Source organism: Heloderma suspectum, chromosome 7 (assembly GCF_057233095.1).
Source record: "Heloderma suspectum isolate Gila_16-S chromosome 7, 16-S_ref, whole genome shotgun sequence".
Taxonomy (NCBI): domain Eukaryota; kingdom Metazoa; phylum Chordata; class Lepidosauria; order Squamata; family Helodermatidae; genus Heloderma; species Heloderma suspectum.
The window spans coordinates 4,688,190-4,705,013 of NC_139464.1; the positions used below are offsets into that span (position 1 = coordinate 4,688,190).

The 16,824-nt window shown below is 49.6% G+C and overlaps 1 protein-coding gene across 4 annotated transcripts in view; it reads left to right on the plus strand.

Annotated features, from left to right (window-relative positions):
• STRIP2 (striatin interacting protein 2) overlaps nucleotides 1-16,824 on the plus strand; it is a 51,464-nt gene that overhangs the window by 8,221 nt on the left and 26,419 nt on the right. For all 4 annotated transcript variants that reach the window (XM_084808933.1, XM_084808931.1, XM_084808932.1 and 1 more), the window contains exons 2-10: nucleotides 1,512-1,581; nucleotides 5,912-5,986; nucleotides 6,975-7,109; nucleotides 7,943-8,063; nucleotides 9,800-9,868; nucleotides 10,622-10,728; nucleotides 11,032-11,159; nucleotides 12,471-12,659; nucleotides 15,649-15,875. In XM_084808933.1, the coding sequence (XP_084665059.1) occupies nucleotides 1,512-1,581; nucleotides 5,912-5,986; nucleotides 6,975-7,109; nucleotides 7,943-8,063; nucleotides 9,800-9,868; nucleotides 10,622-10,728; nucleotides 11,032-11,159; nucleotides 12,471-12,659; nucleotides 15,649-15,875 (1,121 nt within the window). The remainder of the gene's footprint in view (nucleotides 1-1,511; nucleotides 1,582-5,911; nucleotides 5,987-6,974; nucleotides 7,110-7,942; nucleotides 8,064-9,799; nucleotides 9,869-10,621; nucleotides 10,729-11,031; nucleotides 11,160-12,470; nucleotides 12,660-15,648; nucleotides 15,876-16,824) is intronic.

Genomic DNA, 16,824 nt, shown 5'->3' on the forward strand with positions numbered 1-16,824 from the left:
CCCTGGTACACGATGGGCTGGCGCTTGATAGCCTTGTTAGTCTGAATTTTCATAGCATGCTTGGTTCCCCCCCTTCTCCCCAGTGTTGGGACTGGAAAGAACAGTGGGACCAATGGGATTGGACAGGGGTGGGTTTCAAAGGTGTGTCGCCCTGTCGACCCCCAACTAACTGAGCCACGTTCGGTGGCTGCCATCGCAGTCTCCAATGCCAGTGGGGCAGTGGCTCGCTCTGGGTTTCAGTCAGAACTCTAGAGGAGCCCTCCGAGGAGCGGATTCACCAAAGCCCAAAGCAGTGGAGCCTCCCGCCTCCCCTGGTGCCCGCGGAGGGCGGCCTTTCGCCCTCCTCGGTTCGGCGCGTCCTGCGTCTCCCGCCGTCTCTCGCCTGCGAAGGGGCTGCGGTCGGGAGCGTCTGAGCCGCAGGTTTCTCGTGCCTTATGCGCGACGTGGCGTGTTCCAGCCCCGTATGAGTTCCCTGGAGCCTCGGAGCTCATTGTTCTCTCATGCTCGGAACATAATTCTCTATTTTAAAGTATGTCCTCCTCTCCTCCTCTTGATCCGTGCCGTAGCCCTGTGAGGCAGACTAGGCCGATCGCTGGCGATTGCGAGCGCCCTGGACTAGGCGAGGGCTCGCCCCGAGGCAAGCACACCGTCCGCCGCCGCACTGGCTCTCCTCCCCTTGCTTGGGTGGGGGGCTATGACTGACGGGGGTATTGCACCCCCCGCCCCACCCCGGTGGGTCTTTCGGGGTTTTCACAGGCAGGAGAGCGAGTGTTCCTGATTTTGGAAGCGCTTCATACTGCTTCCCTCATTAACAGTTTCATCAGTGTGGCGAGCAGGCTGTGGGCTGGTGTCCTATGGAGGCCGAACCCGAGGATTCAAAACTCTCGGTCATAGATCTGTGAACTCCTCCCAGCCCCTCGGCCACTGGCTGAGCTGCTGTGATGTCAGAGAAGGCTCAGAAATTCATCTGTGCTGTTGCTGTGAGGGGAAAGTGAAGGCCCAGTTTTGGCTGGAGAAAAGATTGCGTTACGCTTGCGTAACATTTATGGGGGGTACTGCTGGGGGGGTGTTGTGGAGTTGGGGGGGCAAGAAGGAGAAGACTTGGCCTCACAGAAGGCCTACAAGTGAACAAGAGGGAAGAGTTTTTGAGGCGACGGGGTCACTGTGCAAGTACTAGATCAGCCTTCTCCAACCTAGCACTTTCTGGGGGACGCTGGGAATTGTAGTGCAACCCACCTGGAGGGCACCAGGTTGGGGGTGGCTGTACTAGATAGTATACTGCGATCATTGGTCCTGATCGCAAGCCTTTTTGTCATGCCCATTTTATAGACTGAGGCAAATGGAGCCTGAGAGAGAGCGATCCCACCACCAGGTGCTGCTGGGGAATCCCTGGCCGGATCTGACCCTGTTTTCTTGGGTGACGTTCAGTATCGTCCCCTGGGTCGTGGTCGCTGATGTGTCTGTTGCTGTCCCCTGTGTCAGCCTCTGTTAACTTGGGTCCTCTGTTGCAGGGCTCTGTGGACTACCCCAGCCTAGAATTCGAATATGGCGACTCTGACTGCTGCGCTGCTGAACTGTCAGGTAAAAGGGAGGCACTGGGAGTGCTTGAAATGCTGCCGCACAGGTGGTTGACGCTCCGAGCAAGGAGGCTGAGGATATGCCCAGAGACCGGCCATGGTTCTTCCTGAGAGTTGGGAGTGGGTTGAGAGAAGTTGTGCCTCCCACAGCACACGTGCACGCACTCCTTTTATTCTGCTGCCGCCTCTGATGAAACAGGCTTGGCAGGTTTTTGCAGGGATCCGGGACCTGGCCAACCTGCCTAATGGAGGTGAGCGGGAGAGGGGTGCGTGGCCCCTGAGCTGCAACATCTCTTGCCAGTGGCCTTCACCTGTCCTGGGGGGAGGGAGAAATGTATTGTCCATCCAGTGGAGGCTGATGGCTCCGATGCCAGTGGGGTGGTGAATCCGTTCCAGGCTTCAGTCAGAACCAGTCAGGCCTCTAAAAGAGCCATCCAAGATGCTTCAGCACCTTAGAGAGCTCCTTTAGAGTACCAACTGAAACCTGGAGCAGATTCACCACCCCACTGACATCGGAGCCACCAGCCTCCACTGCATCCATCATCATTATTCCTACAGCCCTAGAAGTCGATCCGAGTATCCAAGAAATGCTGTTGCAATCTAGCTTCTGCCTTTTTGTGCCCCCCCCCGAACTCTGCTGCCGTCCATTTTCACGGGGATCTCCAGGTCACCAAGAGAGTCGCTTTACGAAACTGGAACCCTTTCGATCCCCTTGACTCTCAAGGGGCTTCCAGACGGACAGCTCCCAGCACTGCCAGCAAGAAGACATTGTGCAGCTATTCCATCTTTTCTTTCCTAGTGGATTAGAAGGGGCCCCCCTGTAGCCCACTGGCCCAGGGCCTGTCATGGCCTTAACCCAGCCCTGTGGATGAGCTGCATAGGCTGCAGCTTGAATAGAGTTACTTTCTGTTTGGCATTTTTATTTTTATTTTTTAAGGAGCAGGATGCAATCCAGCTACTAGGCATCTCTTAAAATAACCATCGAATAATTTGCAAGCAACACCATTAATAAAAAAATGCAGAGAGAAAGATTCCTCGGCTCATGGCAAAAGAGAAGAAAATGCTTTACATTGTAAAATGGAAATAACTGTAGAATATACATATAGCTGCATATTTCAGCGTATTTAAGTTAAATCCACTTCAACCATTCTCTTCTGGATAATGAATTTGTGTCGAAAACCGAATTCCCTTCATCATGGCAGCAACTGCTGTATTACTTTTATTTGAAAAAAATGGCAGTTTTCAGGATATTAAAAACTTGCAATATGGTTTGGTGCCTCATGTAACAACTTGTACTGTCCCTCTGCTGCCCTTGTCTATAGCTAGCTGAAGGCTATTTCGATCCTTTTTATTTTTAAAATATCTGCATGTTCTTAGGACCTACACAAGTGAGACAGGCTGCATTGTACAAGAGCAGGGGTATGGAAACTCCTTCAGCCAGAGGGCCAAATGCCATTTTGGAGAAGCTCTCAGGGGCCACATTCCGGTGCAAGGGGCCCCAAACGCAAAGGGAGCAGAGACAAAGGCCAGAGGGGAAGAGCCAAAATACAGAAAATAGCAGCTTATTGTCACCTAAGGCTAAGCCTCAGGAGAGGCATTTCATCCTTTTAGAATGGCGGGGGGCGGGGGGGCTGCAAAAGCCAGGAAATCACCCAGCAGTTGGCAAGGAGGGCCAGATTTGGCCCACAGGCCCAAGGTTCAACTCTGCTGCAGAACAACAGCCCAAGCAGTGGCTAAACTTAAGTTCTGTAACTGGAATAAACGTTGACCTCGCCTCCATTCCCCCTTGCGATCTGCTCTTGTTTCCCCTATGTAGAACTTCCGGTTGTAAGCTCTTTGGGGCAGAGGCACCATGCATAATCAGAGAGCCTCCTCTGTCTCCCCTGCCTGCTGAAATTAGGTGGGTGATGACCAGGGAGAGGGTCTTTTTGGTCATGGCATCTTGTCTGTGGAGTGCCCCCCTCCCCAGAAGGGTTGCCTGGCGCCAACATTGATGTCATTTTGGTGTCCAGTGAAGGTCTTTTTATTTACCTGGTGTGTACTGTAAGGTGGCCTTGTACTATGGTTTTATCTGTTAGGGGTTTGTTTTAATTGCTGCTTCTATTTTTGTGGTGTTTTTATAAGTTTACCTCTTTTTGTCGGTGTACTGAAAGGGCAGCCTGGAAATGTTCTAAATTAAAAAAAAGTTGGTGCTCTAAAACAATGATTAGCTGTCGCTTGAGTCACTGATCTGTTTAGGCACAGCAGTGTAGCAGCCTGAAATCTGGGAGCTGCACCCCAGAATTCCTTCCTGCAACTGTCTCGAGCCATAAAATACAGATTGCAGAATTCAGAAATCCTTTGGGTGCAGAACTTTCTAATTCTTTTTGTTTCAAGTGTTGAGTATACAAAGCCGTGGCTGCAGCCCCCCCCCCTTCCCTCTGCTTTTAAAATAGACTTCTGCTGCACACCAGATCGCTCTTGGACCAAGCCACCACCAATGGGGGATGTACAATAATATCGCTCTGTATTTATAGAGCACCTCTCATCTGGGAGGATTCTGGGGACTGATGTATGTGCCAGTCACGCTGGAAAGGGAGGACTCCTGGCAACATTAGCACAATACAGCACATGGCTATATGGAAAAGCATTCATGGGATGGGGGAGGCAGGGAGGGAAGGCATCCGCATAGACATCCCATCTTGGGGGTGTGGGTCTTTCTTTATTACATTTTCAAACTGCCCAATAGACGAAGTTCTCTGGGCAGTTCGCAGAGCAATACCTAAAAGCATAAAATGAAAAAACATAATAAGACATAGTATAAAATGACAGTAATAGTAATTATACAGAATAATAGAGAGCCAGAGTGTGTCGAGGTTAGAGTGCTGGACTGGGACTCAGCCACGAAACTCCCTGGGTGACTTTGAGCCAGTCACTGACTCTTAGCCTAACCTACCTCACAAGGCTGTTGTGAGGATAAATGGAGAGAAAAAGAATAAATGTAATAATAAATACATTTAAAAAAACTAAAGTAAAAACTGAAATAGCAGCAGTGCAGAGATCTAAAAATGCACTAAAATGCCAGATTGGGAGGGCTGATCTGACCTCTTAGGGGGCTGTTCCCGTTCAGACAGAAAAATATCTAAACTCAGGAAGTCTAAACTATGCTGGCTGGGGGATGCTGGGAGTTGTAGGACTTCTCCCTGTCTCAGCATGCGGAGGACTGTGCCCTTACTTGGGCTGCTGGTGGGTTCTTTCCCTTGGGGACATCCGGAATCGAGTCCCGGGGCTGCTGGCTCAGGCTGGCAGCATCTCCCCCGGTCGCTGGCAGTTGAGCACTGTCTTGGAGCGGGCCTTGGCATGTGTGCGTGCTGAGCTGTCTCCAGCGGAGGGCTTGCTATTTTTAGTTCTGCGGCCTCTTGTTGCTAGACAGGGCTGGAATGCGTTTTGTCCAGGGGTGGCTTCTCCACACAAGGGAGCGAGGCAGTCGCCCCTGCTCAGCAGGATTCCCGGCTTCCTTGTCCGAGTAGGGATCGTGCATTTGGAGCAGCTCGCATGGCACGCAGAAATTCAAGAGGTGGCTGTTTTGCCTACCAGTGCAAGAAAGAGAGAGAAAGGAAGAGGCCACTGCAGCTTCTTTTTCCCCACCCTGCCAACCAAAGAATTTTCACTTGGTTCCTTGGAGAAGAGTTTCCTTCATTCCTCGACTGTGTGTGTGGAGGGGAGGGAGGCACCTTGATAAAAAGGAGATCTTTATAAGGAGTGACTGTAGCACAGCAACTAAGACAGAGCTGAAAACCAGGGAGCCCCTGGTTCAAAATTTGCCTCAGCATTGAACAGGCAAGGCTTAGTCTCCGTAACTCTGCCTCCATCTGGAATACAGAGATAACGTCGTGGGCCTGCCTTACAGGGCTGCTGTAAGGATTATGAGCGCTCTGGAGACACTAAAGTTATCTGTAAGTCCGAAGCATTTCTTGTTCTCTCTAGAGAGAGAGCCACGTTTGTCTGCTGCAGCAAAAACAGCAAAGAATCTTGTGGCACCGTAAAGGCTAACTAGTTTATTCTAGCAGATGTGTTCATGGACACTCCCCACTTCACTAGATGCAGAGGTTGATTTGAGAGAAAGCATCTTGCCTGAGGCCATCCAGTGAGTTTGTGAGTAAGCAGAGATTTGAACCCAGTTCCCATGTCTCAGTTTTTCTGCTGTACCACATTGGTTCTTGGATCCCTTCATCTGACATCTTTCTAATGTAAGGGATTGATGAGTAGGCTAGCTTAAACAGGGACGCTATAGAATCAGAATGCAACATGTACTCGCCCAACTTCATCTCCTTTTTTTTAACCTTCTCTAACAGAACTGTACAGTTACACAGAAGAAGCTGAGTTTGCCCTCAACAGGAAGTGCTTTGAGGAGGATTTTCAAACACAAGGTATCCTGTTTTTATGGGGGGTTGTGTTAGACCAGAAGCTTGAAAACGTGCAATTCCTGGCAGCCCCAGAATTCCCGATCCTGCATCACAAATGAATTTACACTGTTTTTGTGTATGCTCAGTGAGCATGCCTAATTCTAAATCTTTGTGTTTCTACAGAATTCTTTGGGGCATTCTTATGTGTGGGATTTTTGTTTGTTTGTTTTGCAAAGGGGTGATGTTGTGGCAAAAAGAAATGACGTAAACCTGAGGGTACTGGAGCACCGGGGTGGAAAAATACAGGAGGGATATGGTGGTGGGTGAGATATACAGTTTTTCCAACATGTTTCCAAAATGGGGCTCCAGAAATGTGCTCTGTTTTTTAAAAACACATACCAGCAACAGCCCTGGCACTTTGCCTCAGGAATCAGTATTTTGCATCAGCTTAAGCGCAAATTGCTCCTGTACCCAGAATTGCAGAAGGTTGAGTGTGAGTTTATTTTTTGCCTTACCCAACCTGGTGCTGGACTATAACTCCTAGAGGGTCAGTGGTCATGCAAGCTGGGGATTATGGGAGTTGTGGGCCAGCCCAGCTAGAGGGCACCCGGTTAGGGGAGGCCAGTTTCTGCAGGGAAATGTCTTGGCAAGATGATGTGCTCCTCTAGTACTGTGGTTACTTGCTCTTAGAAACACCCCTTCTGCCTGAAGACACTGAGATGAGGTAGCTGAGCTAATGTCAGGAGGTTTTCTAAGGACAGGGAAACCTGACTTCATGATGAAGTTTTCCTTCTCCTTATGGGCTGTCTGTCAACTCTCCAGTCTTCTCTTTACAAAGCCAAGGAGAGCCTCGTGATTAAAGTATGCCAGCTTTTGGGTCACCCTCTCACAGTCAACGGCACTTGACCATTATGACAACCATCTTCTGTACCCGAAGACTTTGCTAAGAGTCCTGGAAAGCGGGCAGGAGTGGTGACCAGATTTTGGCTGTCCGGTCATTCCTTTTCTGCAGTGAAGGACAAGCGATGGTCAGAACTGGATTTGACACAGCAGAAGGCCTACGTGATGCGGTTATTGGATGGGCTAGAGGTGGTGAACAGGGACAAGAGGCTGAAAGTTGCTCGTGCTATTCTCTACTTGGCACAAGGTAATAATGGCAGGTACAAAGAGTTCTTGGGGACAGTTAATCTGTATGAAGACAGCAGCAGCAACTGAAAAAAATACTTTCTCTTATTCCCAATTACTTTTGAGTAAAACATTTGATTTTTTCAACATGACATGTAATTATTGAACACAAACTAAAGTCACAGGCAGTCTATACAATCTGTAGATACCCTGTGCATGAGGTTATGATGCCTTTTCGCCGCCCCAGCTGCTAGTTAGATGTAGATGGACTCTTTTGAGCTCTTGGTGAGAAAAGGGTAACATTCAAAACAGATTGAACTAGATCAGTGATGGGCTGGATGATATTGAACGTCAAAATCTGTGAGACAAAGTATCTTGACACCTCAATTAAGGATATCAGAAGAGCCCTGCTGGATCAGACCAAGGGTCCGTCTATTTATTTATTTATTCATTCATTCATTCATTTCTATACCACCCAATAGCTGAAGCTCTCTGCTAGTCCCTCTAGCATTCTGGACTCTGCTAGTCCAGCATTCTGTTCACATAGTGGCCAATCAGCTGCCCACAGGAAACCCATGAGCAAGACATGAGTGCAACAGCACCCTCCCACCCATGTTCCCCAGCAACTGGTGTACACAGGCATGCGGCCTCTGAAACTAGAAGTAGCATACAGTGGCCATGATAAGTAGTAGCCATCGATAGCCTTCTCCTCCATGAATTTGTGTAACCCCATTTTAAAGCCATCCAGATTGCTGGCCATCACTATGTTTTGTGATAGCAAATCCCACAGTTTAGCTATAAATGTCTCTCCTGTCTCCCCCCACGCCCCGCCTTTTCCTTCTCCTCTGTTCCTAGGTGTCTTTGGGGATTGCGACACGGAAGCAGAAGTCCTCCACTGGGCCCGACACAACAATTTCGTGCTGTACCAGATGGGAACGTTCACAGCATTCCTGGAATTGCTCAACATGGAAATGGCGTAAGATGTCCTTTGACAAAAAGACTTCAAACCGACATGCGTTCAGCACTTGCTGCCTTTGAGTTTGTTCCTGGAAGTGACAAGCTGAAAGGATGGGCTACTTCACAGAAACATGTAAACGGAGATGTGGCGCTCATTGCCCCCGTCTGTTGTGTGGCAAGAACGGCTCTTGGAAAAGACTGGCTGAATAGGGCAATGATTTTCTGTTTTCTGTTCTCAAGGACCAGTCCAGACAGCGATCCATGGAATGGAAGTTCATTTCACTGCCAACTGGCCTCCTTCTCCCACCGCACTCATGAGTAGCCAGGCTCCATAATGAAGTGGGTGCCCTTGAGTAGAAAGAGCATCACAGATACGGAGCACATGCGACCTACCAGGTGTGAATGAAGGTGTGAGCAAAGGTTTGCTCACAAGTTTACACATAATTGAGAAAAAATGTTTTCAAGGTGTCAGTGTGTTTTAGAGAAAGTATCTCTCTCCCTCTCTCTAAAACACACAGACACTTTGAATTTTTTAAAAAAAATTACGTGTAAAATTGTGAGCAAACCTTTGCTCACCACACCTTCATTCACACTTGGTAGGTCTATCAAGAGCCAGGTAGGAGTGCTTTGAAGTTCCTATTCATTTACCAGACTTTTAACACGCCATTCAGGACACAAGAAGCTTCCAGTATTACAAACACATTAACATATAATTTCAGTTAACCACAGAAACCTAGGAGCAGCAGCAGCTGACGGTTTTTAAGCACCAAATACAATCTGGAATAAACAAGCCCTCAGGGTTGTTTTTTAAAAGACAGCAGTGATGAGATCGTACATACCTCCCTGGGAAGGAAATTCCAAAGGCATGGGGCCACCACTGAGAAAGCCCTATCTCTAGTATCTGCCAGCCTAGTGGCTATTGCTAGTGGGACAGAGAGCAGGGATGATCTTAATGCTTGGCCAGGCTCATACAGGGGTAGGCTGTCCTTCAGATAATTTAGGGCCTTAAAGCATTTAGGGCCTTAAAGGCTGAAGCCAGCACCTTGAACTGGGCCCAGAAACTAACAGGATGGTTGGATCCACGCTGTGGGTGGCCAGTCAGTTTTTGTTTTTTGTTTATCCCAATATTTATACCCCCAGCTTTTAAATAAACATATATAATCAAGACAGCTGTTGGAAACCAGCAAACAATAGACTAGTGCAAATAACAGTAAAACAAATGTTAGTCAAATAATCTAAAGCAACAATTCAAAATTAAAAAAACAGCAGCAGTCAGATCATAATTTCAGAGCAGCATCCAAAAAATGCCCGTTGAAGGAAAACAGTCCTTGCTGCTTGCAAACTGTGATAGGGCCAGAGGGCTGTCTTTGGGGAGGCTGTTCCAAATTCCAGATGCCACCACTGAAAAGGCCCTGTCTCCTGTGCTCATCCACCGCACACCTGATTGCAGGAAGACATGGAGAAGGATCTCGGATCGTCGTCTCCCAGTAGATTCATATGGTTGTGGGGCAGGGGAGCCTATTCTAAACTTGTCCGTTCTTTATGTGGAGGCCAGGACTATTGGTTGCTACTAGCCCTGGTAGTCAAGAATAAAAACGGCCATGTTCAGGGGTGGACCTGTGGGATGGATGCTCCTGTCATGCCCTGCTCTTGTGAATCTACTGCCCATGTATAATTATTTCCCCTCCCCTGCCCAGCTCTTGAATAGGAAAAACTTGATGGAATTTTAACAGTCTTTCCCCATCTTAATTTCAGCAATAGCCAAGCATGCAGCAGCGTCCAGAGGAAGCCAGCCATCTCCCTGGCCGATAGCACCGAACTCAGGTGAGCTGCCAGCGTTATCCCGTGGCCGTTGGCTTGGGCTGTATGTGAGTACCGTGTCATTACTGACCTTCTCCAAAAGCCACTGGGAAAGCAGACTCTGTTCTCGCCCAGCCTACTTTCCAAGGCAGCAAAAGGTCAGGCCAGAACTGGAAAGGGGAGTAAAGGTCATCGATCCCCTACCAACCATCCTTCCTCTCCTCCCCCCTCCCCAGTCAGCCCACTCCATCCCCCCAGTCAGAGAGCAGATGCACTGCCAAAGGAGCAAATGAGATGACTTGAATGAGTGAACCAAGCTGCATGGGAAAGGAAAGTGCTTGTATTTGTAGAGCCAAAACAGATGTGGTGTGGGAAATTTGTGATTGGATCTCTTGATATTTTTGTGTTTGTTAAACAACCACAGAGGGGAATCCGTTTTTTGATTGGAGCGGCAGCATTGGGTACTGAAGTGTTATAATTCTCACCCCCCTCCCCATGCCACTTTCCCAATAACGGTCCCTGCCCACCCCCTGCTAGCTATTATACTTCCCTTTGAAAAGAACCTAGAGATGCCTGTTTTCTCCCCCCATCAGCAAGACTAATAGCAGCATTGGGTCTACTTTGCATGGGGAAATTGTCAGGAGACCCTGTTGCAGATCCGCCACGTCAGACCTGCTTTGGCTCTTGGATTTCAGAATTCCCTGCACCCCTGGGAACCGAGGGAGAGCCTCTCCATGCTGTGAGGCCTTGAGTCTCCTCTCTCTGCTTCTCCATCAGGGTGTTACTGAGTGTCATGTACCTGATGGTGGAAACCATCCGCGTGGAGGCGGAGACCGACCCGCCAAAGTGGGAAGCCTCCCGAGAGACATTCAGGACCGAGCTGAGTAGGTTTTTGGAACTCTTCGAGCCGGGGGCGTTGAGCCTCTTTCAGCCTGAGGGCCAAATCCTGTTTCAAAGAAGCTCCCGGGGGCCATATCCCAGTGGTAGGGGCGGGGCCAAAGGCAAAAGGGGCAGGGCCAAAGTGCAGACTGGGGATGATGGGGGTTACTTTCTTGTAGCTTCTGGGTTGTAGCTGTCGCTGCTTTGGGTGGAGGCAAAATGCTGGACTCAGCTGGGCCATCGGTCCAACCCGCTCCAAGTTCTGACGTTTCTCTCCCACATTTGCCTTTTGATGCATCTCCTTGCAGGTTTTCCTGTGCGCAGCGAGGAGCCCTTTGCGCTCTTGCTTTTTACCATGGTGACCAAGTTCTGCAGCGGGCGGGCTCCACACTTCCCCATGAAGAAAGTCCTGCTTTTGCTGTGGAAAGTGCTTGTGGTGAGCGAGGTTCCTCCCCTCCTTGTCTGTCGGCAGTGGCTGTTGTGGCTTTAAGAGTGTGTGTGGGTCACCTCCCCTATAAAACGGGGGGAAAGCACCTGGGGATGTGGTGGTTTACTGTGTGGTGGTGGTTGAGCTCTTTAGGTGTTGCGACTGCTGCTTTTAATATGTGGTAAGAACTGATGCAGGACCTCCAGGCCACAGGCTAAGTCCAGCCCTCCTAGTGCCCGAATCGGGCCCTCCAGAGTCCCCCAGAGGGCCATGCTCCGTCCCCCTGGGCCCTCCCCCCCCCACTGATCATTTAGTAGTTTCTGGCTTTTGTACAGTTTTCCCCTGTTTTAAGAGGCGGAACTGCCTCTCCTAAGGCTGGCTTACTGGCCGTAAGAGTTTAAACGAAAATATGCTGTTATTTTTGGCCTCACCCCTTTTGCTTTGGCCCCACCCACCACTGGAATACGGCTCCCAAGAGCTTCTCTGAAATGGAATTTGCCCTCAGGCTGAAAGAGGTTCAACACCCCTGTGTTGTGGCCCTTGCTTACAGTAGGTGGACAAAATAAGAACATAAAAATTACTTTACTGGATCAGGCCCAAGGTCTATCTATCCCAGCCTCCTGTTCCCAGTAGCGGACAGCCAGATGTTTTGAGAAATTCACAGTTCGAGCATGAAGGTGAAAGCCAACACACACACGCATGTTTTTCCCATTAGCAAAGGGATGGAGAACCTGCAGACCAAGGAGCACATGCAGACTTTGGCCTGATTTCCTGCGGGCCTCAGTGTCATGATCCCAGAGTCCAGCAGTGACCTGGAGACAGACTTGGAGACAGAGGAGTCAGTGGTGCCAACAGAAGAGACACCAGGCCCAAGCACCGCTGTGGATCTAGAGACCCCTGAGCCCAGAACCTTCCAGTCTGGACCAACAACTGTGGCCCTAGGCCAGCACCCTCATATCCAAGTGCTGCACAGTCCATGGAGCTGCTGCGCCAGCACCAGCAGTGCGCCCAGCACGAGCTGCTGAGGAGAGAGAGGAACGCCAGGCTCCAAGCCCAGAGGCCTGTTCCTTGAAGGCCGAGGTGTCGAGCATCATTCAGCCCAAGGCCAAATTCAGTTTCAGAGCAGCTCTGGGGCCACACTGGGTGGGCGGTGCTGAAGGCCAGACAGGATGGGGCCAAAGGTGGAAGGGGCAGGGTGAAAGATGCCAGCACGCTTTAGCTTAAAGCTCTTGACTAAGCCTTAGGAGAGGCATTCCAACCAGCCGGGACAGAAGGGACCAGCCCTGCCGTGATGTTGCCATGCTCTCCCCCCACCTCCAGTTCACCCTGGGCGGCTTTAGTGCTCTCCAGGCCATGAAGGTGAAGAAGCGCTTGGATCTGGGCCTTCCGCCCCTGCCAGAAGACAGCATCCAGGTCATGCGGAGCATGAGGGCCGCCTCTCCTCCTGCTTACGCCATCGAGCTGATGGAGCAGCAGCAGCAGCAGAAGCGGGGCCGCCGGAGCAGAAGGGTAAGAGCTTGGCGCCCCGCCTTTCCTGGTGCCTTGTGCGATAGCGGGGGTGGGGGGCAACGTGTCACCTGCAGGCTGCATACAGCCCCCACCGCCACCCCCCACTGCTCCCCAGAAATGAACCCCCCCCAGATAGTATCCGTAGTGGCTACAAAGTGCCCAAATGGCCAAATGTAGCTTCTTTCCAAGGTAAATTTCACGCTTTGGATGCTCCATAGCCTCTATGGAGTGCCAGAATGTTACAGAGTGCTACAGAGTGATTTGCTGCCAAATTTCGGACCTTTACTGGCAGGGTGGCCGTGGACTGTGCAGTGCCCCAGGATCTGCAGCCTGCAGCGGGTGTCCAGGGGTAGAAAATGGCCCCCAGTCCTCCAGAAGTTGCCCATCCCTGTGCTACAGAAATACATTTATGGAGGCGATCTCCACTGATTTGTCTGGCTTTTTAAGTGATTGGTTTATGTTGAGTAAACGTGTGCATTCCCAAAACTTCAGCGGAAGTGCCTTTTCCTAGGTAGCAAAGGAAGTATATGATGATATATTTTATTTAGAGTGCAAACCTATACATGTCTACTCAGAAGTAAGTCTCATGAAATTCATTGGGGTTTAGTGCCAGGTAAATGAGTATAAAATTACAGCCTTAATTGGGGATGTCGGAGAAATCCACAATGGAATCAAATGAGTTTCTATGTCTATGAATCTGACCCATCGATTAGACAGTGAACCGGCTTTTCCCAAGTCGCACAGATTCTGTGGACTTGTGGATTGTTTTTGTTTGTTTGTTTGTTTTACTTTCTGGAACTTTACGCAAATGCAGTCATAGAAAAATACATAAAATAAAAAAACAGCCGAAAATCTGCATTTGCCCCATAGGCTAAAGCATGAAATGCACATTTTGCAGGAATTTCAACAAGTGCGAATTTGTGCAAATTCGGGAAATTGGAAACAATTTGATTCTGCCAGTGAGCAGACAATGGAACGAATGGCACTGGAAAATCTGCAAAATGCAGACAGAACAGATTTTACAAAATCCATACATCCCTAGCCTTAATTGAGCAAAGGCTAGAATCTGATGCACACTTTCCTGGGAATTACTGCTGAGTAAGCATGCATGATATTGGGCTGAAAAGTTCTGTTTATTGGTAGAAGAAAAGGTCATCTTTAAATACATTTTTCTTTTTATGTTCTGCATTAGAGCTCCCTCAAAAAAAAGCCCCTTTAATTCATTGTCCCCCTATTTAAAACTTCCATTTTTCTACTGCCAGTTAAAGTGATGAAAGCCCCGGTGACCTCCAGATATTTTGGATTACAGCTCTCAAAGCACCCAACCAGCATAGTCAGGGATTATGGGAACTGTAGTCCAAAACCAGGTTACTACCCCTGCGCCCAGTTGATCTTGTGATCAAATCAGTTTAAATCTTGCAGCCCTAATTGTAAAGTTTTAACTGGCTCCTTCTCAAGGGCTCAGAATAGATTAATACCATGGAGGGTTGCACAGCCTTTTTGACTCCAAGGGCCGCATGTGATGCTGGCTTGGGTGTCGCGGGCCACACATGCAGGTACATGCACATACACTGGGGTCATCCCATGAAGCTGATTGGTGGGAGATTCAGGACAGACAAAAGGAAGGTCTTCTTCACACAGCGCAGAGTCAAACTATAGAATTCACTTCCATAAGATTTTGTGATGGCCACCAATTTGGATGGTTTTAAAAGATTGGACAATTGATGGAGAAGAAGGCTGTCAATGGCTACTGATCCTGATGGCTCTATGCTACCTGCAGTATCAGAGGCAGTGAGCTTGTGTACACCAGTTGCTGGGGAACATGGGCGGGAGGGTGCTGTTGCACTCATGTCCTGCTCGTGGGTTCCCAGTCGACAGCTGGTTGGCCACTGTGTGAACAGAATGGTGGACTGGATTGACTCTTGGTCTGATCCAGCAGGGCTCTTCTGATGTCCGTATGTTCTTAAGGCTGGTGGCTCCAGTGATTCACCACCCCATGACTTCGGAGCCACCAGCCTCCACTGCTCTTTCCAGCAAGGAAAAAGCGATTTGTATGAGGACCTCATTTAGCAATGGCTGGGGAGTCAGGGCACCCTTGGGGGCTGCAGCTAAGGCCTTCGGGGACTGCATTTGTGGCCTCCAGGCTTTGGGTTATGCACCCCTGCACTCAAGCAACAATCCAGTCAAACCAGTAAACCAAATACCAGTGTTTAGAAGTCGCTGTTTTGAAGCAAAGTTGCCACACAACTGTTAAATCCCAGCCATTAAAGCTGAACCTGAACAAGATTGCCTTCTGCAGAATATTTGGACTCTGCCTTTGGTGAGTCTCCAGCAGAAGGGGCTCATAGCTGTGGGGCAGCCAGGGAGAATGTCCTTTGAGGAAGCTGGTCACAGTTTTCCCCGGGGCAAGCAGTAGGACTGCAGACTCACGCTGCCGTGCAATATCGGGTGTTGACGGCGCATGCGTTTTTGTCAGGGAGGGGGCCTGTGTGGTCCAGGACTCCTGCTGCATTCAGCATACGCACACTTTAGTGGAAGTGTGAAGAGCCCTTGGGTGCTCCCAAATTTGGCAAAAGCATTGTGTAGCCAAGAATGAGACTTCCTTGCTGACTGTAAGGATCGCATGGAAGGCACTCTCTAAAGCAGCAGGGAAAGGCTCCCAGGAACAGCCTGCTCCAAAGGACTTTCTCCCAACAGCTGGAGCAGCTGAGAGTTATGCTTTCAGGCTAACGCTGCTCCCCCCCCCCCATACACCACAGGGGGCCCCTATTCAGGGCAGGAGAAGCAGCAGGAAAAAGACTTCAAGTTCTGAGTGTAAGCTGAACTCTCCCCCTCCTCGGCAAGCATGTGAAGAGGGACCTCGGGGGTGCAGTTGTTGTTGCGTGGTACTAGCAGTTCTGGGATTGACTCCCGTGGGTGGGCTACATAGCTCTCCCCCTTCCTCCTCCCATATTTATTCTTCCCCCGCTTCCCACTTCCTTGGGCGCAGCCTCTGATGAAGCAAGACAGCCTGGACATCTACAATGAGAGGGATCCCTTCAAGAACGATGAGGTGGCAGTGGATGAAGAGGAGGCGGACGATATTGACAACGGGATCATCGAAGGGGAGCTAGACCTGTTGGAGCGGGACATGGGCATCCAGGCTGTACCAGTTCCACACCCACCTGTCGAGAGGGTCTCCTTCCCAAAGGGGCTTCCCTGGGCCCCCAAAGTCAGGTATTTCAGCCCTCTGTCCTTCCTGCTTGAACTGAGGTGCTCTCTTCAGGACTAGACTTCTACATGCAGAAGAATTAGTAGCTACTGGAACAGCTGTACCAGTTCAGACTGCAGGGTGTGTTGCATTTTTGGATGTTCGCCTATGTAAGATCTCCCTGCAAGTAGAAAACCAGCACAGGAGGGAACGGACTGGGCCAGAAAGTGAGCACAGTCCTGATGTGATAGTTTTCTAGTTGGAGTCATTGTCTGTGATGTAGTGGAGCAAGGGCTTGTAGGGTTGAAGCACCTGGACTTTGTGATTAGCAGGGACGACGACACCATCTGCTACCCCCCTTCAGGCTTCCCTGTTCCCTCTGAGCTTAGCCACAATCTTCACAATAACTGAGATGGGGGATGGGGGGGCGGGAGGATTGAATTTCCCAGCAACATTCTACTGTTGTAATGAAAAGTATTTTGGGGTGGCCTGGTCTTGAATGGGCAATTCAAGCCTGCTAGCTTTGCAAAAGACCTGCTCCTGGTCGAGATGAAAACTGTCAGAACTGGTTTGTTGATATGGATCAACACAGCTGCCTGACTGTTTGGACTCTGCTTTGGGACATGGCCATGGGGACGGTCATGATGAGCGCCTGGACTTCAACATTTACCAGTACACCGCTGACAGTCATTTTTGGTTTCTTGACGGGCTGGGTCCTTCAAAAATGGTCTTCCACACCTGCAGTCAAGCCCACTGTTGCAGCTCAACAGCATTACCCGATTATTTAGAGCTGCCGCCTCTTGCTTGTCTACATCATTTTCTGAAACCTTTCAGAGTATTTATTATTGTATTTATTTAAAATATGTATAGGCTGCCTTTCAGGGCAGGAGCCGTCCCAAGGCAGCATACATCAATAAAATGCATATAATAACATTAATATAATAAAAAACCGATGTGGTCAGCAAATGTTCCACA